Source organism: Pagrus pagrus (genome assembly GCF_965226575.1).
Source record: "Pagrus pagrus genome assembly, chromosome: 24".
Classification (NCBI taxonomy): Eukaryota; Metazoa; Chordata; class Actinopteri; order Spariformes; family Sparidae; genus Pagrus; species Pagrus pagrus.
Window position 1 is genome coordinate 10,277,714 of NC_140206.1, and position 22,599 is coordinate 10,300,312.

A 22,599-nucleotide genomic window follows, 5' to 3' on the forward strand; every position below is an offset into this window, starting at 1 on the left:
ACACTGAATAATATTCACCAAAGAGAAAAATTCAAGATTCGAACAATACCAAACTTTGGAGAGAGTAAACCCTCTTCCCAAACAAATCAATAGAGGATCTCTGTAAAAGAAAATAAATCCTCCACCCCGAGGAGGGAATGGTTTGGAGTATGTACATGAGCTAAAAGGAAGGAATTTTTGTATAAATTAAACATACGAGATGTAACATGTTCATTGGCGAGCTTTAGGGGTGCCTGTTATTTGTCGTTCTGCTTCCAGTCGTCATGCTAAGCTAAGCTAACCCACTGCTGGCGCTGTACAGATGCTGAATATGAAGCAAATAAAAGTATTTCCCTAAATGTTGAACTATTCCTATAAATGTGGCCTGCAGCTGCTGTGGTATGTCTTTCGCATCTAGTGAATGCATGCCGCCAAGTGAAAACATCTCCACACACAAACACCATCTCCTGACAGCAGGCAAATCCTCTAAATGATTCCCGGGCTGGTTTGGTGTTAATCTCGAATCTCCGGCAGTGCTTTCCGACACATTTAAATGTGGAGCTCGCCCTCCTCTTTCATAATTCCTGTGGTGAGGCGTCACAGACACATCGCAGCCATGAGAAACTTTTGTGCTGGATTGTGAGGACATCCCTGCCCGGAGCGATGTGCTGCTCTGTCAGCCAAGACTCTGATTAAGTCCCGGCAGTGGAGTAATGAGCGCGGCGCTGCACAGTTAGACTCTGAGACATGACTGACGCACACAGACACGTAATGTCCCCACGCAGGAGCATATGCGAGACGGCAGAGCGGAGCGCACACACAGGCACACACGAGGATTTGTGCTGAGCCTCTCTCTCAGTAGAAGCGGTGGCCCTGATTACTCAAACTAAAGCCAAACACTCCCCGCCCTGTCATCAGCACTACTGCAGGCCACGGCATGAATAAGACATGAAGAGCAAAACACTAAGGATGGCTGTGCTCTGTGGCAAATCCTGTCATATGTTAAAATTAGACACACTACACCGACAAGAACACAGTCTCACATACACCCTGCTAACGAGTCTCGCCATGAGGGAAAGCGAGCGCCAAGTAGGTCAGTAAAAGATGGTGAACGTAACGTAGCGTTTGACATCTTCTCCCTTCGGCGGGTTAAGCCCAACGCTTGATGCAGGACGCTGTGCCAGACAGTTGTTTGGCTAAATGAGCAGGTCAGTGTTGGGTAAGCAAAGGGCTGTCTGTGTGCTAAGATCTCCATCTCCGTGTTCACCACATGCATTTGACTCTTGGCAGCAGCCAAGTGTTGACATTCCTGCTTTCAAAGCACGCTGGAAGAAGAACTGGGCGCATTTCACACTTTCGCAGGAGAGACGAGCGATCAGCCGAATCAAAGGCAACAGAGGAGACAAACTATGAATGAGTTGATGTCTTTGAGCGCATACACGCTGATAAAGGACAAACAATGAGATGAAATCAATTAGAAAACAACTTGTTGCTCAAATGCTGCCGAGTTTTAGTCTACTAGAATTTTGTTCTTTTGTTCTTTTTCCCTCAGAAATCTCAGGAATCAGGGCTAGCGATTATCTTCATTGTCAATTAATCTGCTGATTATTTTGATTTCGTTTCCCAGAGCTTAAAATGACGTCTTCATTCACTGCAGCTCTAATTGAAGTCAACACAACATGAAGCCAGGGATTGAAGTTGCACTAATAACATGCTGAATAAATCTGACTAGAGGCAGAAACACTGCGTCTCATTATGTCAAAATCGTATGACGCGCAATCTACATAATAAGATGGCTGCATCCGGGAAGTATATACCTAAACAGTAACACTGATCGCAATAGAAACATTTCCTTGACGAGAAAATGACTTAAAAGTCCTGTTTGGTCATGTTTGGGAGGTCCCAAACAGGGCTAACCTACTTTTAATCCGACATGAAACCCACTGGTGATGCATGATGTCAAGACTGCTTTAAAATGTGACAACAAACATGAGAAATACCACAAACTATGTTCAAATGTTTACAGTCTGACACACCAGCAATTAGACCCAAACACAGGAACAAGCAGCGAGGCAGCCCTGCAGCTAACAGCAATGCTTTTTCCATAACATTAATATGCCAGTGAAATCAATTTATGTTTTCAGATCATAAATCCACGGTCCACAACTTTTACTGCTTTACACTTGTCTTTCTTTTAGGTACATAAAAATTAATTGCATTTCGGCTCAAAAATACCAGGTGTCAGGTTACGAATTGGCAATTATTCATTTTTCTTCCACCGTGATTGTTTTGGACCAAGAACTCCTGTATTCTCTCAAGCACCATGAAGGATTTCACGTCTTAACATGCCAACTAGCAGCCAACCTGCCCAGCGTACACGGTGCTATCTGATCAACCTGTCTTTTATTTGTTCCGCCTTTTATCCGACTCCAAGAAACATAATCACATGGCTGTCTGCTACATGACATGAAAATGAGTCAGCACACTGTCTATTTGGCAAGAACAACCTGTATGAACTCATGGGCAAACCAACACATCCTGATGCCCATGTATTACCTTATTTACTGCAAATATAGTAGTTATTGTTGAAGCTTATATTTCCTACCTTATACTTCTCATTTATCAAATAATCCATCACATACTCCATTTTCTGAGCGTGCCGTCGCTGACATCAAAGTCAGCATGATTTCTGAGGGTTGACTTTGACTTTTCACTGACTGTAAAAAAAAAGCTAAGCTGCTCTTTTGACTCGGTCTGGTCCATTTTGGCGGGGGCCACTGAAGCCACCTCCCAACATGGCACCGGAGAGAATCGTCAATTAATCAACTACCGACAGTGAAATACAGGGTTTGTCTCTGATAAAAGGGACGAAACAAAGTGGTACTGACCAGAGAAGCACCGTTCTGCATCACACATCCTGTAGCAGATATTTGTCGGCGGTAGATTTCCTGAAAGTGACAGCCCGGACCTCGCCAAAAGTGGACTGTCCCTTCTGCCTTTTGCCCTCAAATAGCAGATGGCCTGTCCCAGCCCAGGCTGATTATCATTCCAACTCATTTTGACTAGTGACTGATAAATCTCCTGCGCTCTAAATCCCTTATAAATCAGACTAGCAGAGTAGACCTATCGTATATTAGAGGCGTCCATAAAGCAGAGTGTGAAGAGGCGAATCAGGACTGCAGGATTGTGTCGAAGTGATGGTGCAGTGTGGTCAGCCCTACCTGGACCTGCTCACCCCGAACGGCCGAGTCGCCCAGGAGCGGCTCTGCAGGCGGCGTGTTAATCGTTACAGACTTTTCCGAGCGGCTGTCTTTACTGCGGGGCTTGTGGCGGTCCCGGCTCCGCTCCCTGTAAAACACAGACAGTCATGGTTAGTGTAGTGCTGATGATGATGGATACAAGGAAGTCTAAGAGGTGTACATGACAAACTTTATACACGGAGTTAGATGTGATCATCTCTTATGATGATGAGTAAAGGTGTGTTGCATTGTTGGAAATGCACTTGACTGATGCGAGGAACTAAAAGTCAGGACATCTAAGCCTCTGCTGCTTTGATTTGGACTAATCCCTTTAAATCTACTTTATTACTATCTCTAAACTTAACAGAAGTAAACCCTTACAAGAAATAAGAGGGTATTTTTGTCTTTTTCCATAATTTTTCCGACTATAATCCATGATAACCATTAAGACCTCGACCTTTGACTCTTTCCTTGCTTTTCAATTCATCCTGATTTACAGCGATAGAGCTTAGCAAACGACAAACAGCCACAGAGAGAAGCTGGTGACAGAGACGAACAGTCACATATACGAACGTAACAAACATACACAGAGCGGCAGGGACGATGTGAAAGCTGCTGGCTGCTGTTTGAGTCAGATAAGACCACAGCAGCTCTCCGCGAAGGTGGACAAATCAAATCGCGCTTTGTTTCGGCCTCCGTCTAATTTCCGACGACTGAACGAGTATTAAGCCCGTGTGAACCTTGCCCCACATAAACCCCTCCCTCTGCATCCTTCCTCTCTCCATCCACTCCCCCCTCTTCCCTCCATCACTGCATCACTCTCTCTCTCTCCACAAGGCCCTCTGTCCCTAACATATGAGCTCCATTAGCCGGACTGACCCCCTGCACTTACAGCCCTAATCCTGTATAGAGCGTGAACGGCAGGTCTCCACATCCTCCGCCCAGACAGCACCATCGCCACATGGCACGGTGCCTGCTCTGCAGCTCCATTACCACAGATTAATCTCTCCTCTCTGTCCCTTCCCCCTCCGGCTGCTGACATCTTGGACATACTACATACAGTATTTTATAGCTGGAGCGCGCACAAAATGCTGGGAAACTGTTTAAACAATAAGAGTTTTGAGGTCCAATGCAGCAGAAATATCTCAAGCTGAATTTGTGTGACAGCAGTTGTGTTTCCCAGGTTCTTCAGACTGAATGAGAGACAGACGGAGACCAGAGCCGACGCTGTCAGATCTCATATAGATATCACATGCTGGAGATGCTGTAAAGAGATTACTTGACAAACAGTGAATGAAAGAGACGTCATGCAGTCTATTTCAGCCGCTCGTCTGAGGGGGACAAAAGACATTTCTAGATGCTGTTGTCTTGCTAAATGTTAATTGAGTTTCCTGCTGTCTCTAAGCATGTCGCTTCATGGTAATAATCGCATCTTTTGTATGAGGGACATTAGAACAGAAGGGTAACAAATCAAATTTCCACAGCACTCTCTCCATTAAGACGCTCAGCCACAGGGTGTTGTTACCTTGCTGTTTAAAGGTGCATTAACTGATTTTTTTTTTGACCACTTTAAAGTTTAATGTCGGGTTTCTGAAAAATCCGAGTCCAATATTCACTCTTCTTTTAGCTCTGGTGGTCTCGTCACAAACTCCTGAGGGAAATATGAGGCTCTTTCTTTCTCTGTCTGCCGCTTGTCGCTTGGCAAGTGGCGTTTATGTAAGAATTTATCCGAGCTTTTTTTGTTAAAAGGGCTGTAAGAGGAACCAAAACATTAAAGCTGCAGCGTCATTTACATTTTCAAATTATTCTTTAAAAAGAAAAGACAATAGCTTGACTTTATCCTGGTGGCCTTTTGCATGTTGGTGGTAGAGAAGTTCAAATAATATTTATAATAAATAAAGATTCAGTTCAACAATAATACTGCTCTTCAGGGTTATCTATCAGTTTGTTGTTGGAGCTCCTTTAATCCATCCAAAGTCAGACAAAAAAATGACACAGCTAAATGAATCTGGTGCCCAGACGCACAGGACTCATGTGACCCTTGAACGCGTCTCTTTCACACAATAACAATTCATAACCCTAATGTACAGGATATCCTGCCTGGAGGACTAATGCAGGAATCGGTATGATTGACAGTGGAGCTGCGACACTCGTACTGTTACACTGGCTCCATGTGTTTTGATTAAAGGGTGTTAACCAGCCCGCTTTCCGCCTCTATTCTTGTACTTCCTCCTGAAAGTAGACGTGATTTCCTACCAAAAAAATAAGTTTCAAATGCGCACACGGTGCGAGAAAGACAATTTCAATAGCCTGCAGCAACTTCCTTCACTGACAGAGTGACTGACATGTTCTTATCTACCAAATCCAGGAGATTAGGAAGTTGATGTAAGCCTTTAAGTATATTACAGCCATCATTATTCCTTTAAATATTATCATGGCTATCGCCGTTACTGTAGCGATGGTTATTCCAGCGGGAATCATCATCAGTCAGAGGCTGCCACTGATTGTGATTATTAATTGTGGAGGAGTGCAGTAGAAGTGGGAGACTGGGAGGAGCAGCAGGGCTCATAAAGCAGTGATCTTACTTCAAAGTCATCAGCAGAATAATAAGCAGCGCTGCTGGAAAGTAAGGGAAAGGTAATAGCTTTGTAAGAGAAGAGATGGCACGTGGTTGTGTTAAAAGGAGAAATTCACGACAACTTTTAAAAAAAACGTGTTATATTTGTGCATATTTAGGATGAATGTGCAGTTCAGGGTCCAGCGGCTGTTTGTTTGTCACTGGCACATCCACTTTGTCACATTTCCCCACTGTGTGGGTGCTATCAGAGTTTAGGCTAACGTTAGCAGCTCTGTTCTGGTCTCTCTCTGAACCTCAGCTCACGCTACCTTTATCAACTGAAGAGAACAGAAACCATCCACTCAACGGACCTCAATGCCAAGCCGTCCCTTCTCTCAGAGCAAAGCAATCTGGGCCTGGTTAAAGCAAGTCGAAGGTTGAAGATGAAGAATTTGTTCGTTGGGCAATGGTATAGAGTTGCTCTTGGTAGGCCTCCACTCGAAAAATCCTTCAAATCACACAATCTGAAATGGAAAAAATGACTACCCATGACCCACATGAGGGCAATAACCTGGTATGCGGAGTCACAAGCGCTTCATTTAAAAAAAGTTGGCTGGTTTAATCACAATGTGTGAATGTGTGTCTGTACGAGCGGCGTGTGTTACGTGTTTATCAGCAAGGCATGATTCATTGTGGGAGTCAAGAACAAAAGGTAAAAGGAACACCTGGTCCTCACCATGCTGGCGAGACTCAAAATGTGTAAGAAAAAGGTGCAAAGATGATGCGAGAGAACTGTGAACAACAAGCGTTTTTTTAAACGTGCAATTGTGGATGCACACAGACAGGAAACAGAGAGGCGAGCAGACCTGTGGGCAGCCAGGGAGTGGTTCGAACAGATCGGCCTCTGTCTACCAGCCCCTCCCCTCCCCCAGCCTGTTTTCTCATTCCCCCTTCAGCAAGCTTCTGGGGGTGATCGCACTGTGTGGAAACCTCACTCCCAACACGCTCACACAACTTCCCCCCACCTTCCCACATCCTCTTCCTGCCTCATTAGCATGCAGCCAGGTCGTTGGTATTCCAGCAGCGTGCGGCGCTATGATTTGATTAATGGAATTTGACTTCCAGCGAGGATCCCTGAAACGAGTATGGCTTTTTGGAAGAGCGAGGGATGAGACGAGAGGGAGGCGGGGGCCCTGCGAGGGCAGAGATGCCTGGCGAGCTGAGGCAGAGTCCTGCCAATTAGACTCTGGAAGCACCGTTTCCCTCTAACACCTGAGGATGAGTGTGGCTGTGATCGCGTTCTCCACCTCGCACAGAGGGAGGGCGACGGAAGTGGAGCCAACTAGCATGGCACGTCGAACTGTCTGCGGACCAATTTGTTCTCTCTTTGGCTGGCGGGCCGACCCACACACCTGTGTGACACAGAGCTTTGTGTCAACGCAGCCGTCTGAGGCGAGGTACCAGTGGACGGCTCTGCCTCGGCCAAATGGGTAGAGCCGTGAAGCCAAATAAAAACTGACCGAGCACACACTCCGTTAGGTCCTCTCACGGTCATAAACTTGTTATAGGGTGAAGAAAGGAGGGCAAGAGCGAGCAGTCGAGGAATCAAGTGTGAGATGTCCACAGCTCAACAGAATATATAAGAAACGTCTCCTTTTTTAGACATTTTAACGCGGAAGTGTTGCATATTTTATCTTTGAAAGCATTTTCTGCTTTAACTGTTACTTCAAAGTGACTGATAAGCTCCAGCAAATACAGTCACCACTCCAGCAGCACGTGAGTGGAGTTGCTACTCAGGAATAGCTTCATATAGATAACTATAGCCGGTGGTGACAGATTTAGAAAAACTAAATGTTGAAAGCTGTTTTAAACCATTACACAACAAGGTGGAGTGGAAAGTGAGCTGAAAGAGAAGTTTGAACCTGAGCTCTTTTCTCAACTCAACACAGCTGGCCAATCGCTGCGTGAGGTGAGTGTAAATGTGGGATTGCCAGTCACTGCCACCCACAGTTACGTGAGGAGGTTTCCAAAGTTTCTCGATCATCTGCTAAGCATGTTGATGATGCCATTCCCACTGCTGATGTGTCCTATTAGCCCAGAGAGGTCAGGCTGCAGGGTATATATCCATATTTTGAGCCTATTGGGATTATAATAATACAGCCTGAAGATTTTTATTACAATCTTCCAGTTACGGTGTAGTGACGGACAATTATAAGAGATTGCAAGAGACCGTAAGAGCACCGAGTGTGTATTTTTCTCTAAAGCTAATTCAGATATCCAGGAGCCACGTCAGCTGAATTGAGACCACTACTATATACATTTTATTATCACAGCATTCAGACTATTAAGCCAGTAAAAAAAAACCAACAACTTTAACGTACTTATCTATACAAGATGTATATAAAACATCTCCTTCATGAGAAGAATCACCCAGGAACTTTTAAACCGTATTACAGCTGCGAATGAATTAAATTACTCACTCGGTCCTGTGTAATGCCGCGTGCTGCTGCCCTATAATTGGAGTTGTACCAATCAAAAGAACCAATTTTCCACATGAGCAGCTGCTAATACGAGATTTGCAATTTTAGAATCATTTAAACACTCAAAATTGACGGCGAGGGAGCCGAGCTTCGGGGAACTTTTGAGAGAAAAACACAACTAAAGTGGTTCAACACCAAACTCCCGTACTCAAAACTCTCGACCATGAGTGTGAGGCTGGAACACAATTATGGCAAAGATGCAAAATACTGAAATGGATTTTTTCCTTTAATATTAACTACGCTTTAATCATTTGTGAAGGTAGAGATAATGAGAACCATTTAAAATGTCTAACCTAATTTGAATGTCAATGATTTTATGTACTAAACTAAGAATACACATAAACATAATAAAACACGGCAGCCGCTTGCCACTACAAATAAGTCATGTGTTAATGGAATATTACGAGCGAGGTGTGAAAAACGTATTAACGCCCTTCCCTTGCAGTTAATCGCGCACCTCTGCATTCTGGCTAAATAATTACAAAAATGCACGGGCATCAGCGTAATATGCACGATTAAGATTGCTCTCTTGGGCAATTTTGTTTTGCTTTCATTCAACTAAACGTGGTCAGCAGGGAATAAAAAGCCTGCAAATGAAGAAATTGGTGTCATCAGCTTGTTTCGTCTCAGCTTCTGGCAGGAGAGCCATGTCCACGGACTCTGAGGAACCAGGGGAATTTTTTTCTGGAAGTGTCTCGGACACCAGGAGGACTGTTTGACACAGGATGGGGGCGTAGAGCCAGCTATGAGAGGAAGCAACTCCAAAATCCTGCACCGTCTGCTAATGAGAAACCTAAGCCAATCCCATTTCATTCTTCTATTATATTCTAACAAATTGTGTTTAAGGATGACTCGCAAATATGCATACATACAAGTAACGAACACGCCGCCGCCAGCCTGCATCTGTTGCCCGCATCAATGTAATTAGACCACAGTGATCCAGAACTGCCTCACGCGTGGCACCCCTCGGCGTAAAAAGATTACCTTCAGTCGACGGAGGCAAGGGCTTTCAAAAGGCAACAATTTCTTTTTGTTTTTTGAATATCAAATTAGAGGCCAGCCGGTGTCTTTGGCACAGTCGTGGTAGGAGCTGAGGAGCAGAGGAGCGGAAAAGGCACTTGGCGGGGATGCCCATATGTTCCCTTCCAATTTGCTGTCACTCACTTGAAAGGCTTCGGAAACAGCAGAGAAGCAGGCAGATAGGAGCTCCCGCCACCGCTGCCACCACCCACTTCCAAACCACCACCCCTCTCCCCTCTATCTTTGATTCCAACAAAGTGAGACCACTTTTGCTCGGCGTAACTTTGAGCTACAAGGGCACATTCCTGCCCCGGGGGAATGCAGGGAACAAGTGATACGCCTGCGCCTACCCATCCTCGGAGAGTAGTCGGGAATCCATTAAAGAGGGGTGCGGGCGGGGGGCGAAGGCGATGCAGAGGAGAGGTCAAGAGCGAACGAGGAAGGGGGCAGCTGCTGCATTCACGTCATGTATGACACATGGGAGCAAAAATTGGTACGATGAAGGGGAGGAGAAGAAAAGATAAAAAGCGAGAAGGTTAAAGTGTGGAGGGGAATCACAGAAAGTAGCCTTAAACGGCAACAGGTGGTGGCTGGAGAGGGAGCGGCGACGGAGGGCCGAGAGAGATATATGGCGAATTAACAGGAGGGGGCCTGTCTGCGACAAGGGAGGGGCTGTTGTGGAACAAGAGCCTCCTCCTCTCATCTCCTCTCAGGCTCTCGACGTATCCGCTGAGCCATCAGTCAGTCAGTCAGGCCTCTTCAGCACCTGTCCTCCCGCTGCCTTCCTGAGGCCTGTCAGCCACAGCCATTTCACTGCTGACAGACTAATGCGCCTACACGAGCTGCAGGCTCCGCACATGCCAGGCCAGAGAGGAAGACAGAGAGAGGGTGGGCATGTGCAGGGAACGAGGGTTGGGGAGAAAGTAATCCTGGGATGAGAAAGTGAATAAACTGACAAAAAAGATGCAGTAGTTTCTGTCAAGTAGTTTGAGAGCTGCAAAGTAGGAAGGTACCATTTATTTTTCCCATAGACAATTTTAGGAGCCCTCCTTCAGCTTGGATGGGCGTGAAACTCAAAACATGAACAGCTGTGTTCAAGGCTATCTGGTTCTTTGAGGAAAAAGTCAAGGTGTACATAGAAAAAATCCAGTGAACTACAACTCCCAAGGTGCATTTTGGCAAGAAACGTCCAACTTGCACACTACACAACACACTCCAACCCTCCAGTCACAGCAGAGACCGGAGGAAACAGATTTATTGACAGGATTTTGTCGTCTTACCCGTGCCTGTGGGATCCCCGGGAGCGCCCGGAGTAGTAGGAGTAGCCCGAGTATGTGGACTCTGTGTCCATGGTGACGCAGTCCTGCCCAGGCAGCTGCCGGGCCTTGGCGTGAGGCAACACGGAGGCCGCTCAGCTGGACCGCAGGCAGAAGCTTGTCGAGCTAGAGGCGATCAGTTGGCTCGCTCAAAGGGCTGACAGAGGTGGAGAGCTGTCGGCAGCGAGGCTTGAAAGCGACCCTGGGGGCGCCCGGTGAGGGAACATTAACCTGGAGGGGAAGGCAGACGGGAAATTTGAATTCAAAGTGTGAAGAGAGAGGAGGAGCCGATGAGAATGTGACTGTCTAAAGTACATAAAGGCTTTTGCATCACATATATTTCTATCATTTGATGCCTGCTCCTGTGTGCCGCTGCATTACAATTTCCTAGCTACAAACATGCAGAGACGACGCTACGTTTACAGGCAGCTCTCAGGAGGTTACGTTACAGCTGAGCGTCCCAGATAAAAGACACTGCCACTGTGAAACAGCAATTTGCTCTTATTCCCACACGGCTGACAACTGTTGTTCAGACACAGCTTTAAGTCTCTGACACACAACAAACAATTTAAGCTGCACACTGACAGGCTTTGAGACGACGAGCACAGCGAGAGCGCGCTGGCGATAAAAGCTGGTTTTTCACAGGAGAAGTTCAACATGATGGAGGTTGTTGCCATTTTCAGGGAGACGTGATGGGAAAGTAAAATAAGGAGAGTGAATGTCCTTGTTTCACCTACAGCTTATTACTTTTCATAAATAGTTGATTTTTATCTGTATTTTGTCTGTTAAATTTTCATTATTACACTCGTGAGACAAACTGTGGCAGCGGTAATGCTCAGATGATGGTATAAAACATACTGAAAAATGAATCGCCTGTGGCTCGGGCTTATTTCATTTTAAAATAATGGAACTTTTTCCGCATTTAAGTGTTACATGAGTCTATATCAACACTATAACATTGATTATCAGGGCTCCAGGGTGTGACTGAAATTTAGTTATCGCAATTTGTTGTTGCGTGTGCTGTGATTTAAATGAAGAAAAACATATATTTGCACTGTTATTCCAGCTAACAATCATTAATAATGTGTTAGGAAATTAAATTAGAATGTATTATTGGGTGCACCTAAATAATAGAGTTAGGTGCAGCACTGCAACTGGTGTGAAAAGATAGTCTGGACTTGATTTACTGATAAATAACACATTAGGCTTTGTGCCTGTCAGTACTCTTACAAAAGAATTAGAAATGTGTCTTGTGTTTTTGCATTATTAATAAACTATGTCTGAAAAGGGCATAATATTTACAACCAAGACTGAGACAAGGGTATATTTACATATAGAACCACAAAAATACAAAAGTAAAAGTTGAAATTGAAAGTATAAATTGACAATGCACTTGCAAATAAGGGCAAGTAGTTGTTTTTAATCATAAGTAGTTGCTTTCTGTAGAGGCTGAATCATGTACTTCCCTTCTTCTTCTTTATTTCAGACCTGTGTCCCATCACCCTTTGGTTTTTAAAGTAATGTATACAATATATCTCTGTATGTGACCAAGACATAAATTGTTTAGGGTTATTTGTATTGTTTAATCCCTTCATAGTTGGATCTATAAAACTTAATGTAATAATGTTATAAACCCAAAACTCACAGCTTGAATATTTACTGATTTAACTCAAGTTTCTCCAGCTGGATCCACTTAATAACGCTGTATGACGGCTGTTACATGGGAATTGTGCTGGGTGATTGCAATTCTCAGTAAAATCAAACTGCATTCTTTCCCCAAGAGGAGTAAAAACGCTGATGGCACCATCATGCAAAAATTCAACTCATGCGTCATACAGTTTGCCAATACCAGTAAAAACCCACAAACTAATACTCTGTATGGTCCCCTGAGCAAGTGGAGGATTTAAAGACTTTTAAAGAGGTTTACCGAGTGCACTTGATTGGGTGGTCAGACTGAGTGAGCAGAGATGGAGGTGTTCGAGTGAGATAAATTTAGCTTCGAAAGATTAAAAGCACCCATTTGAATACCTGCACAAAGGGAGTGAGAGAGACAGAGAAGTGAGTCACGGGTAGCTTGAGGCGTGCTGTAAACAAGCTCGTGTAACACCTGCATGACACACACACACACACACACGCACACACACACACACACACACACACACAGCTCCTCAGCTCAGGTTGAGATAAAAAATATGAGGTGTGAAATGCACAGGTAGTTCAAACTTAACTAAAAAGACCTAAATCACGTTTATGCTGCGATAACGCTCTCCTCCCTGTACTTGTGCACTTTGAGCCACCTGGCTATGAGCACTACTGTACATGAAAGGAGCTTTTTGAGGTGAAATGACATCATGCTCGGAGTTTGAGTCATCTATCAGCAGTTTTTAATGTGAAGTACAAACACATTTCTGTTTTCTAATACCTGCATCCATCACACGGAGTGCTCAAACGCCTCCCTCTCCTCTTTCATACCACCACTTCGTCCTGACATGGTCTGAAGCTGCAGCACCCCTCCCGATCGAAACCTGCACTGGAACACTCAAGACGACAAACGCAAAGATTTATGGCTGATTTATGGCTCCAGTCGCTTAAAGGGGGTGAGAAACCGAAGCAAACCGTCTCCCTCGCTCTCACGACTCCAGTCAGAATGAGTCACTTAGCCAGATTTAGTACACAAAATACACTCTTTATCTGCGACTTGGAGGGAAACACACATCACTGGGTCCAAAAATACATTGTGGCACTGAACATCTAGTGTGACCCAGTTGTGAGGAGTGTGGTGTCGGCACATCTGTGAGTAAGCCTGTAGTGAGTATGCACGCTTGCGTGACTGTCACAGACTCTTGGAAATGCTTTGAAGGTTGCGCAACTGCATATTTGGATGTGCTCGTTCTGCAAATCGTTTATAAATGTCTGAATAACCCTCACATGGCGACAAATCCTCCCTCAACTGGTTCTCTCTGACAGCCAGCTGCGTTATTGATCATACCGAACACTTCAGGTGAAGCAGAGGTTTCCAAAAAGCCTTAGTTATCATGAGCAGCTTTATAATCCTCAGAAGTAAACATGCCTACAACAGATGTCTTTCTTTTAATTTACCTTATTTTAGTTGGTCAGATATGAATGAATGCTAAAGCTCACCAATTAACCTGTTATATCTCGATTGTGTACCGGTAATCTGTGCAAAAACAATGTGAAAATGGGCAACAGGAAAGCAATCTGTTGTTTTAACACTTGTTTTTGAAGTGCTGATGCCTCAGAGATGCTAATAAGAGAGAGTTTTGAAAAGATATTGTAATTTTCTTTTCTGCGAGTGTGCAAAGGTCTACCAGATTTTACGCAACACAAATTCCGCGCAAGGGTGTACATGTAGGCTCTGTGCATCTCCAATCTGTTGAGACACTAAGCTACAACAAGCTGCACAGTTCGTCTGTGCATTTGTGGAACTGGCCCTTTAAGCGTACTCCAGAGAGTAGTATAAACAGGACTATTACACATCTGTTGTGTCTTAAACTGAACATATAGAGTGTAATCCAGGCATTAGAGTGGCTGTTTCCCCATTTCCAGGCTTTATGTTAAGCTAAGTTAGCTGGCTGCTAGCGTAGCTTCATGTTTAGCATACGGACACGAGAGTGGTGTCCATGAGAGCAAATAAGCTTTTTAATTTCCCGTTTAAGTAAAATGTGAAATAAAGAGCTAGTATTTGTTATCTCAGTCAGTTAATCACTTCATAATAATAATAATAATAATAATAATAATAATAATAATAAAATCATAAGGGCTGAATTTAACAATAAATTCATCTTTTGCAACTGGGTCGGATTTGGCCCGTGGGTCCAGGGATTTGTAAAACCCTGGTTTTAAAGGGACTAGAAGGATTTGAGAATGTCTGCTGAGCAAACTGGACACAATCAGAGAGGCATTTCCATCACCTATTTTAATCCTCTTAAAAGTGAGGCCACGCGGCTAAATGAGGGATTAATAGGGTTAAATGAGTGCGTGTTCCAGGTTCAGTCAGAGTGCAGGCGCGAGTAAAGAGACCGGGTTAAAGGCTGATCAATTATTTCCTGCTTCAGCATCTTCCTCGCATAGTTCAGTCCTTCACATGCGCTACAGCCAGAGGCCAGGCTCTGAGGTCTATATTGAAGCGCAACAGGATATGCGGGTGTTCTCACATGTGGTTTCTGTGTTTGCCATGCTACAGAAAATTGGTAAGCGGAACCACTTCAAGTTTGCAAAGAGAGTCCGAAGCTGAAACAGGAATCCCCTGCTCTGCAAAGGGAGGGAACCCTGGCAGATTCTTCACTGTAATCTAAGACTCCTGCTGAGCTGCCGGCTTGTCTGTTTGTCCTGGCAAACGCTGGCCGCGAGGAGCGAGACAGGAGGAAGAGCAAAATTATCGCAGCAATCAAGCGTGAAGGGTATACTCTCTCGCAAGGCCTTTTTATTCAACGTAAATCATTGTTCAGGAGGACTTCTGAGTGCCAATCGAACGCCAAATTCCTTGAGGTGATACAACACCTGGGTGTTTTACTACAAAACTCGAATGCCACGACGAGAGCTCTCAGGATATGAAGTGGCTCCTGTAAAATGAAATGCACACGAGCGAACAGGTGTAGCAACCTGAGCGGAGACTCAAGGAGCAGCAACAAGATAAACATCCAGCGGCCTGAGGTGGGAATGTAAACAAACAAGCCTGCGTAAACAGCCCAGGAAAACACTTTCATCTGTGAGCGCAGGAGCCGCAGCGAAGTTACAGCAGAGCCACGAGACACCTGCTGTCAGCCGGCGTAAACAGATCAGTGCTGCTCGGCTGCACCTTTCACAACACGGCCGGTTAGCGCATCATCCGGATTCGAACGTCAACGGCTCAAACGCACACATTGACGTACAGACAGTATGACACCCCGACTACGGCAGTATGAAATGTAGCATCTCAGGCATCATCGTTCCTAATATTCTGTGTAGGTATTTCCATGTCTTTAAGACATTTTTATGGGTGTGCCATTGGGTGAATGGCCACATTTACTGGAAAACAACTGCATTAAAACCGCAATGTATATGCAATAGCTGTGGATACATTATGCATATTGAGTCCATTATGCAGCATCAGTGTTATGCCGACAGTAGACTTCAGTCTGGATTGATGGGAGACACAGTCGTCATGTTGAGTACAGCACACTAACAACTTTCCATAACTGGAGTAATTCCAGGTGGAGCTATTACATCTAAAACCTGTCTGGTTCAATTATGCAAAGGCTGTTTTGTAACACAGATTACCTAAACACAGAACACAACAAAGTCAGTGTTCCTATATTTTCTTCCGGGTCTTTTGTTTATCAGTGTTGTACAGACATAGCTATAACAAATACTGCTGCATTTTACTTCTGGTCTGATTCATGCTCACACTACAGACACATTACATGACATTCTGCATCATCACGCTGCATTCACATCGGATCAACTTCCAGTAGAAAACTCCAAATCAAATGATGGTGTCTCACGGTGAATCAGGCTGCACTTTACTGGAACTGAAGTGGTCGTCATCCATAGTCACACTCACACATAAAATAACTGATGATGAGCAGATGATTTCATTGTGGATACAGTATATCTGTATGAGGTAATGTATGACAGCTGAAACGTAACCAGACATTGCACGACAGAAATGCCAAGCTAGGTTTGACATGATTTAAAAATAAAAATCACTGTTACAGAGATGTCCTGTGTGCTCCGTATGAAACTTTTTGAATCTAAAGGATCAGAGTCTGTCCTCAAAATGTCAGTATCGGTCGACAACCCAGAATGACTTAAAAGGTGGGTCTGCACCAGAGTTTGTCAGCTGTTACATCGGCCCCAAGGAAGCGAACTAAACAGGCAAACACAGGTATGTATTTATTATATGTTACAGCTGCAGCTTGAGCTGATTAAGAGACATTTATGAGCCTGACCTTTCAGAAGCTTTTAAAGGGAAAAGTCAAGGGGAGCACATAGCTGACTCACAACCTTCTGGACATACTGACCTCATAACAAACTGACGAACTCTTAAAGCCAAACAGACAAAGGGCTCAAATGTTCAGTAAAGTAAGTGAGCTGTAGTGAGCCTGCTGCTGTCACATAGTCTAAAGTCACTGAACCACCAAGGTGCTGCCCTGCAAACCGACCAGAACCTCTGAAGACACGCTTACTGTATGAGTAGGAGTCAAACACGGGGCAGGAGGAGCACTTCCAGTTTCCATGAGTAAAGCGGCAAATTAAGCAATTAATGAACCAGAGAAGATCATCCGTTTGGTTTTCATTCGAAGCCCCCTTTCAGGCAAGCCGTTCATCCGCTCTTCCGGGGTTTTTTTTTTGTGGAAATGAAAAGCCCCCTGCAGCTCATTCACAAACCGCAGTGATTAATCCTGAAATACCGCAGCCTTTTATGGCACTTCTTTGATTCCTGCGCCATTCCAACACTAGTTTTTACACTGATCCGCTTCACGGCTCCTCTCCTTTGAAACAATAGCAATCCAACTGAACCACAGTTTAAAAAAGCGACAGGAAACTCTGTGCAACACACTGATTGAAATCATCAGGGCCGAATTTGTAGACAACACGTGGTCATGGACTGATGCCAGCGTGAGCAAAGATGCTATTAAAAGCTCATCAGTATTTAGAGCCACTGGTGTGCATGACCTATGTTTACACAGTGGAAAAGCTCTCCAACATGAGATGATGGGTTTACATGCAAAATAGGGGATTAACACATAATTACCAAATGACTTATTCTGGATAACCGGGCTGTGGGGTTTTGTGGGACTTTTGACGTAATCTGTTATCTGCTTTGTCGCTCAGAAAAAATTAAATTAGGCTGTTCTGTTACTTCCAGCCATCAAGCATGCAGCTCATTCGTCCCCATCGCCCTCCTCCGTCCCTCCGTAACCATGACGCCCTTGTAGCTCTGCCTCTATTATCGCCGCGATAACACCTCTACTCGCACCATAATAAGAGACGACCAGCTCGTGCAACATAATGACTTCACTTCAGCTCGAGAGAAGGTAACTCCGTCACAAGACATGCCGGGACATGAAAAACAAGTCACTGTGGAGGTCTGGCCGGGTCACATGCTCGTTGTGTTGCTGTCCATGACTGAGCAAATGAGGGCCATTAATTCAGTGGAATTCAATCAACATTCCCGAGTGACACCTAATTCAACCCCTGAGCTGTCCTGTAAGATATGAACGAGGCACGTGGAGGCAGAGAAAGAACTGCTTTCAGTTTCCATCTGCTCTCACAGAGAAGTACGTCCGACTCCAAACATCATGCTTGACTCACATTGTTAGCCTTTACCTGTTGCATTTTTGTGCTGGAGTTACTAGGCAACCATAGCGAGCCGGAGCTCGGTGGTCAGTCGATAAACCAGCTGTTCATGATTGAGGGAACGCCGAATTAGCCATCAACGCTCTCTGTCTGCAGTGCACCCGCCGATATTCAGACAATTATGACTGGCTTCCTTTGATACTGAGGAAAACTTAAAAATGTGATGATTCTCAGGCAAGTTCTGCATTAATAAGGAGCATCTTTGTTCTATGATTTCTGCACTGACTTATGGATGTTTACTGGTGATAGTCAGTGGAGATGATGGTCTCTTCGCCAAGTTGAAGTCACACTGAATATGTAAATGTGTGTGTCATGTATGTGTTCACATTTGACCGGATTACAACTGTGATTTTTGACGCAAACTGCAGCAATTGGCCATTAAAGTCCCCCTTTTCACATTCATTGCTGAAAGTGTACAATCTAGAAGACTTGTGACATGGCCAATAATTAGAGAGCCAATCCTGGGGGGGGATCTTTAAGATTTTTAAAGTACCTTAACTGCTGACCGTGTTGGTGAACATCTGCAAACACCTGTTACTTTCAGCTCACACAGTTTCTTCACCTCACATCTCCTCTTCTGCATGCCCTGCTTTTAAAGTTTTTTTCCGTTACCTAATTTTTAAAACTTTTATAGCTTTCTCCATCCATCCGTCTGTAACCGCTTATTCTTTTGCAGGGTCAAAAAAATAAATAACTACTGTTAATTAGCAGACTTGGCTTGAGTTGCGCTGGCGTTGATTTCTTTTCTCCAAGCCTATTTTTGTACAGACTACCTTTACTTTTCCGCTCTACTTTGGCAGCAGAAACATCTTTCTCCACTTAAAACTGATTTTATTCAAAATGATTTATTCATCCTGTGACAAAAAAACGAAGCACCAAAATGTCACCACAGCATATTGATGACTATTTAGACTAGAATGGCACTCAGTGGAGCACGTACCTCTGCCAAGGCTCAACAGTGCCCTTTTGTACTCACTCATAGATCCCAGCAAAGTAAATACGCTGCTTTATTCATCAAGATCCATGCATTACTCCCCGAGAAACTAACAAAAATGTCTGAAAAAGATTTATTGTTAAAGAAGGTGAAACAAAATTCCTGGATCTGTCTCTTTATCTGGAACCGCACTGAGAGTTTATGGGTTCTGCTCTGGGAGGAGACCCATCCTCCCCTCCAAGTTACTACCATTAGGTAGTTTAGTCCTTAGCGGAGGTAATAATGCATTTAAATTCACTACTCACTCGAGACTATTAAAACTCCAGCTGTATCAAAAAAAAAGCCACTCTTATTTATAGCTTTTTTTTATATATATTTGGATATCACTACCAGTGTTTCTGCAGCTTCTCCTTCCCTCATCGTATATGGTTATGTTCTATCTTGGCGAATGTCACTTCTAGCTGCCACCCTTTCCCCAGGGGTATCACCTTTAATCTCATGTCATATCACGTTCTCCAATCGTGGCTCTGTTGATGTCACATGTCACGAGAACACGCTCAGTCACAGCTGATCCGAAAAACCCAGAGTTAACAAGACAGTAAGGGAAAAAAATGACACTGACATATTGCCTGTTTCCCCTCAAGAGACCAACTTATCTTAACTTTTTTCCCCTGACACAGCAGTGAAAACAAACCACAAGCCAAGAGGTCAAACAATGACCCTGGATCCCGCACATTCAAATGCTTTAAACTGCCATTAACATACGTGTTATGTAGCTTCGCAAGCAAGCAACACCGCCATGTAGTTTACAAGCACACACCTCACATCCGAGAGCTCTTGACAGGTGTCATCCCCGTTATCAGTATTCTCTCTGCGGCTGTCAGGCAAAACCAGAACCACTTTTCTGGGACTGAAAGTGAAGAGGAATGCATGTGTGATAAGAAGCACACAACTCTCAAATGTTAATCACATCCAGAACACACAAGACTTTATGATAATGAGGTTCTTGCATAATTTATGGAGAGGAAGAAACAGTCATCATCATTTGATGTCGGTCTGAGCGCTCAAATACGTCTCGGCTCCGTATCACTTCACAGCAATAACACTTGGGCAATATATCACTGATACTGAAGACTTTCATTGTCAATTGGTCAATTATTTTTTTGACTGATTGATTAAAATGTTTGATTCATAAAATCTAAGCTAAGGAAATGGTGAAAAATGTAAATCAGTGTGTCCCAAAGCCCTAGACGCCGTCCTTAAATGTCTTGTTTTGTCCAAAACCCAAAGTAAATCAGTTTACCGCCCGAGAGAAGTAAGGACACCAGAAAATCTAATCACATCTAACAAGATTATTTGATCATCACTGTCTGAAGCTAGAAAGGTGGCAGGGTCCGCCACATATAAACAAAGTAAAACAGTATGAAATTGTGTTGTCCTTTAAGGTCAGTTTGTTTATTCAGTTTATTCAGTCACGAAAGCAAAGAAAGTTTGTTTGTTTAGGCATAAAAAAAAAATCAGTCACGAAAAGATCTTTATCTTGGGATTAAAATGTATTCCTCAGAACTACATACTGCACCTTTAATAGTCAATCAATCTCACTCAATTAATCGATTAGTCATTGCATCAATTTATTTTGGTATTGGTCAGGTTTGTTGGATGGATAGCTTGGGCTCTGACCCATTTTATACATTTTACTGTTACTAAATGATTAATTACTCAGTTAACAAGCAGATCTGAACATTTATCAACACAACGTAAGCACATGTTGTTGATTCTATCATGTAAAATCGTTTAAATAAAGTTTGCCTCGATGCAAATGGGTCAAATTCATTTTGTAACAATTTTACAGAAAGGTAACCAGTTTATAACAGTTTTATTATAATAAAAAAATAATAAAAAATAAGCTCCTAAGCTTAACTATTGTTGAAACCCAAAAGAAAGGGTTGCATTATTATAAAGTATCTCACTTGATCACTTGTCTGTGTGGTGGAGCTCCAGAGCAGGTTTGCCCGCCCAGCCCCTACCTGTGACCCAACCGGCAGGCGGACCTTGAGGCAGGAAACTCCCTGGTCTCACCGTGGCCTCGGAAGCCCCCCCGCCTCCTCCACCTCCTCCTGCTCTCCCTCACCTCAGCAGCCTATTTGGCGTCTGCTTGAAATCCCACAGCGCAACACTGCGGTTTCAAACGGGGTGTTCAGTGTGGTTTTTTTTTGGGAAGGGGGGGTGGGAGGCTTCCTGGTTGTTTTCAGAGACCGGGGGGGGTGCCATCACGTATCCGTCCGCGGCAACTCTGCCGCCGCAGGTTACAGTTACAGCTGAGCGGCGGGTGCACCAGCCGGGGTAATGCGGATCAAGTCGAGCGTGTGAAACATAGTTGACTTTTTTTTTTTTTTCTTTTCTCTTTTACCAGGTCTCACAAGCGGCTCTGTGAGTTTGGAGCCGTAGAAACGTGTATTCAAGCGAACCGACACCGAAACTAACTCAAAACTGAAGCAGGAAAATGAAGAAATGCGGCCAACTTCCCCCGGTGAGGGGCTGCGTGTCGGTCTGACCGCAGTTTGAGGGCATTCAAATGAAGTTGAACGCCTTTCACACAGGTAGACAAGACAGCAAGGGCGTGTTCCCAAGTCTGTGCTTAAAACACAACACACTCAGCCTTAAAAACCTCCAACAACAGCCTTTCTCCCGACTGTGTGAACACAGGTAGACGCGACAACGTACGTTTTTTTTGGTTGGCTTTGCGACTCAAGACAGGACATTACAGGCTGTCAGGCAGAGCCACACACTGCTGAGCCCGCACACCAACATCTGCACAACACACGGGACCGACAGTGTATCAATAAAACACTACTCACCCTTTATCGGCGGAGATATCATTCCCCGTGGTTGATAATTTATCCAGAAGGTTATAAAATAGTTTGCCCCCGGAGCACACGGCAGGCTACAGGAGGAAGCAGCCCTTGGTAACCGTAGGAATCACCCTGGCAGTCAGGAATTTCACAGGGGGCAGTGCTTCAGCATTACGGGGGTGTAGTGCGCAGACATGGCGCTAGGGGGGGTGTCTTCAACACGGGAGGGCCCCCGGTGGCACCAGTGGGAGTAAACCTATAGGTCCGTGGAGCAAACCTGCGTCAGGTGGAGCTGGGTAATTATAGAAATGGGTTGTGGACAGGGGCGGTTGTAAGCGTAGCAGGTCTAAAAGTGGGCACCCAAAGGTGGGTGGTTGGTATTCTTTATCATTAGTTGCTACAAGTCAGAAAAAATATGTGATAGATGGATGGATTACACCGATTTGTTTTGATTATTTATTTATCCATCCATCGTCTGTAACCGCTTATCCTTTTCAGGGGCATGGGGGGGCTGGAGCCCATCCCAGCTGACATTGGGCGAGTGGCGGGGTACACCTTGGATAAGTTCATCACAGGGCTGATACATAGGGACAAACAACCATCCACCCTCACATCACAATTCATTTATCTATTCAACTTTTATTATTTTTTCTAATATGAAGTATAAAATATTTTACAGTCACAATAAAGAGCCGCTGATTGTCTTCGTGTTAATGCAATAGTTTGAGTAGCAATCCCTGGGCGTGCAAACCCACGAGAATAATGGCATGAAATGTTAAAATTCGGATACAGTACAGAAA

General features: G+C 44.3%; 1 protein-coding gene across 4 annotated transcripts in view; it reads right to left on the minus strand.

Moving 5' to 3' along the window:
* LOC311253420 (vang-like protein 1) overlaps nt 1-21,925 on the minus strand; it is a 49,261-nt gene extending 27,336 nt beyond the window's left edge. For 2 of the 4 annotated variants that reach the window (XM_084347369.1, XM_084347367.1), the window contains exons 1-3: nt 21,806-21,925; nt 10,616-10,882; nt 3,201-3,327 (exon numbers count right to left, since the gene is read on the minus strand). In XM_084347369.1, coding sequence (XP_084203495.1) covers nt 3,201-3,327; nt 10,616-10,686 — 198 coding nt within the window. In that variant the 5' untranslated portion in view covers nt 10,687-10,882; nt 21,806-21,925. Of the gene's footprint in view, nt 1-2,584; nt 2,661-3,200; nt 3,328-10,615; nt 10,883-19,767; nt 19,858-21,805 lie in introns of those variants that run through there. The other 2 variants (XM_084347368.1, XM_084347370.1) reach the window with 2 other exon arrangements.
* Between the last annotated feature and the right edge of the window lie 674 nt (nt 21,926-22,599).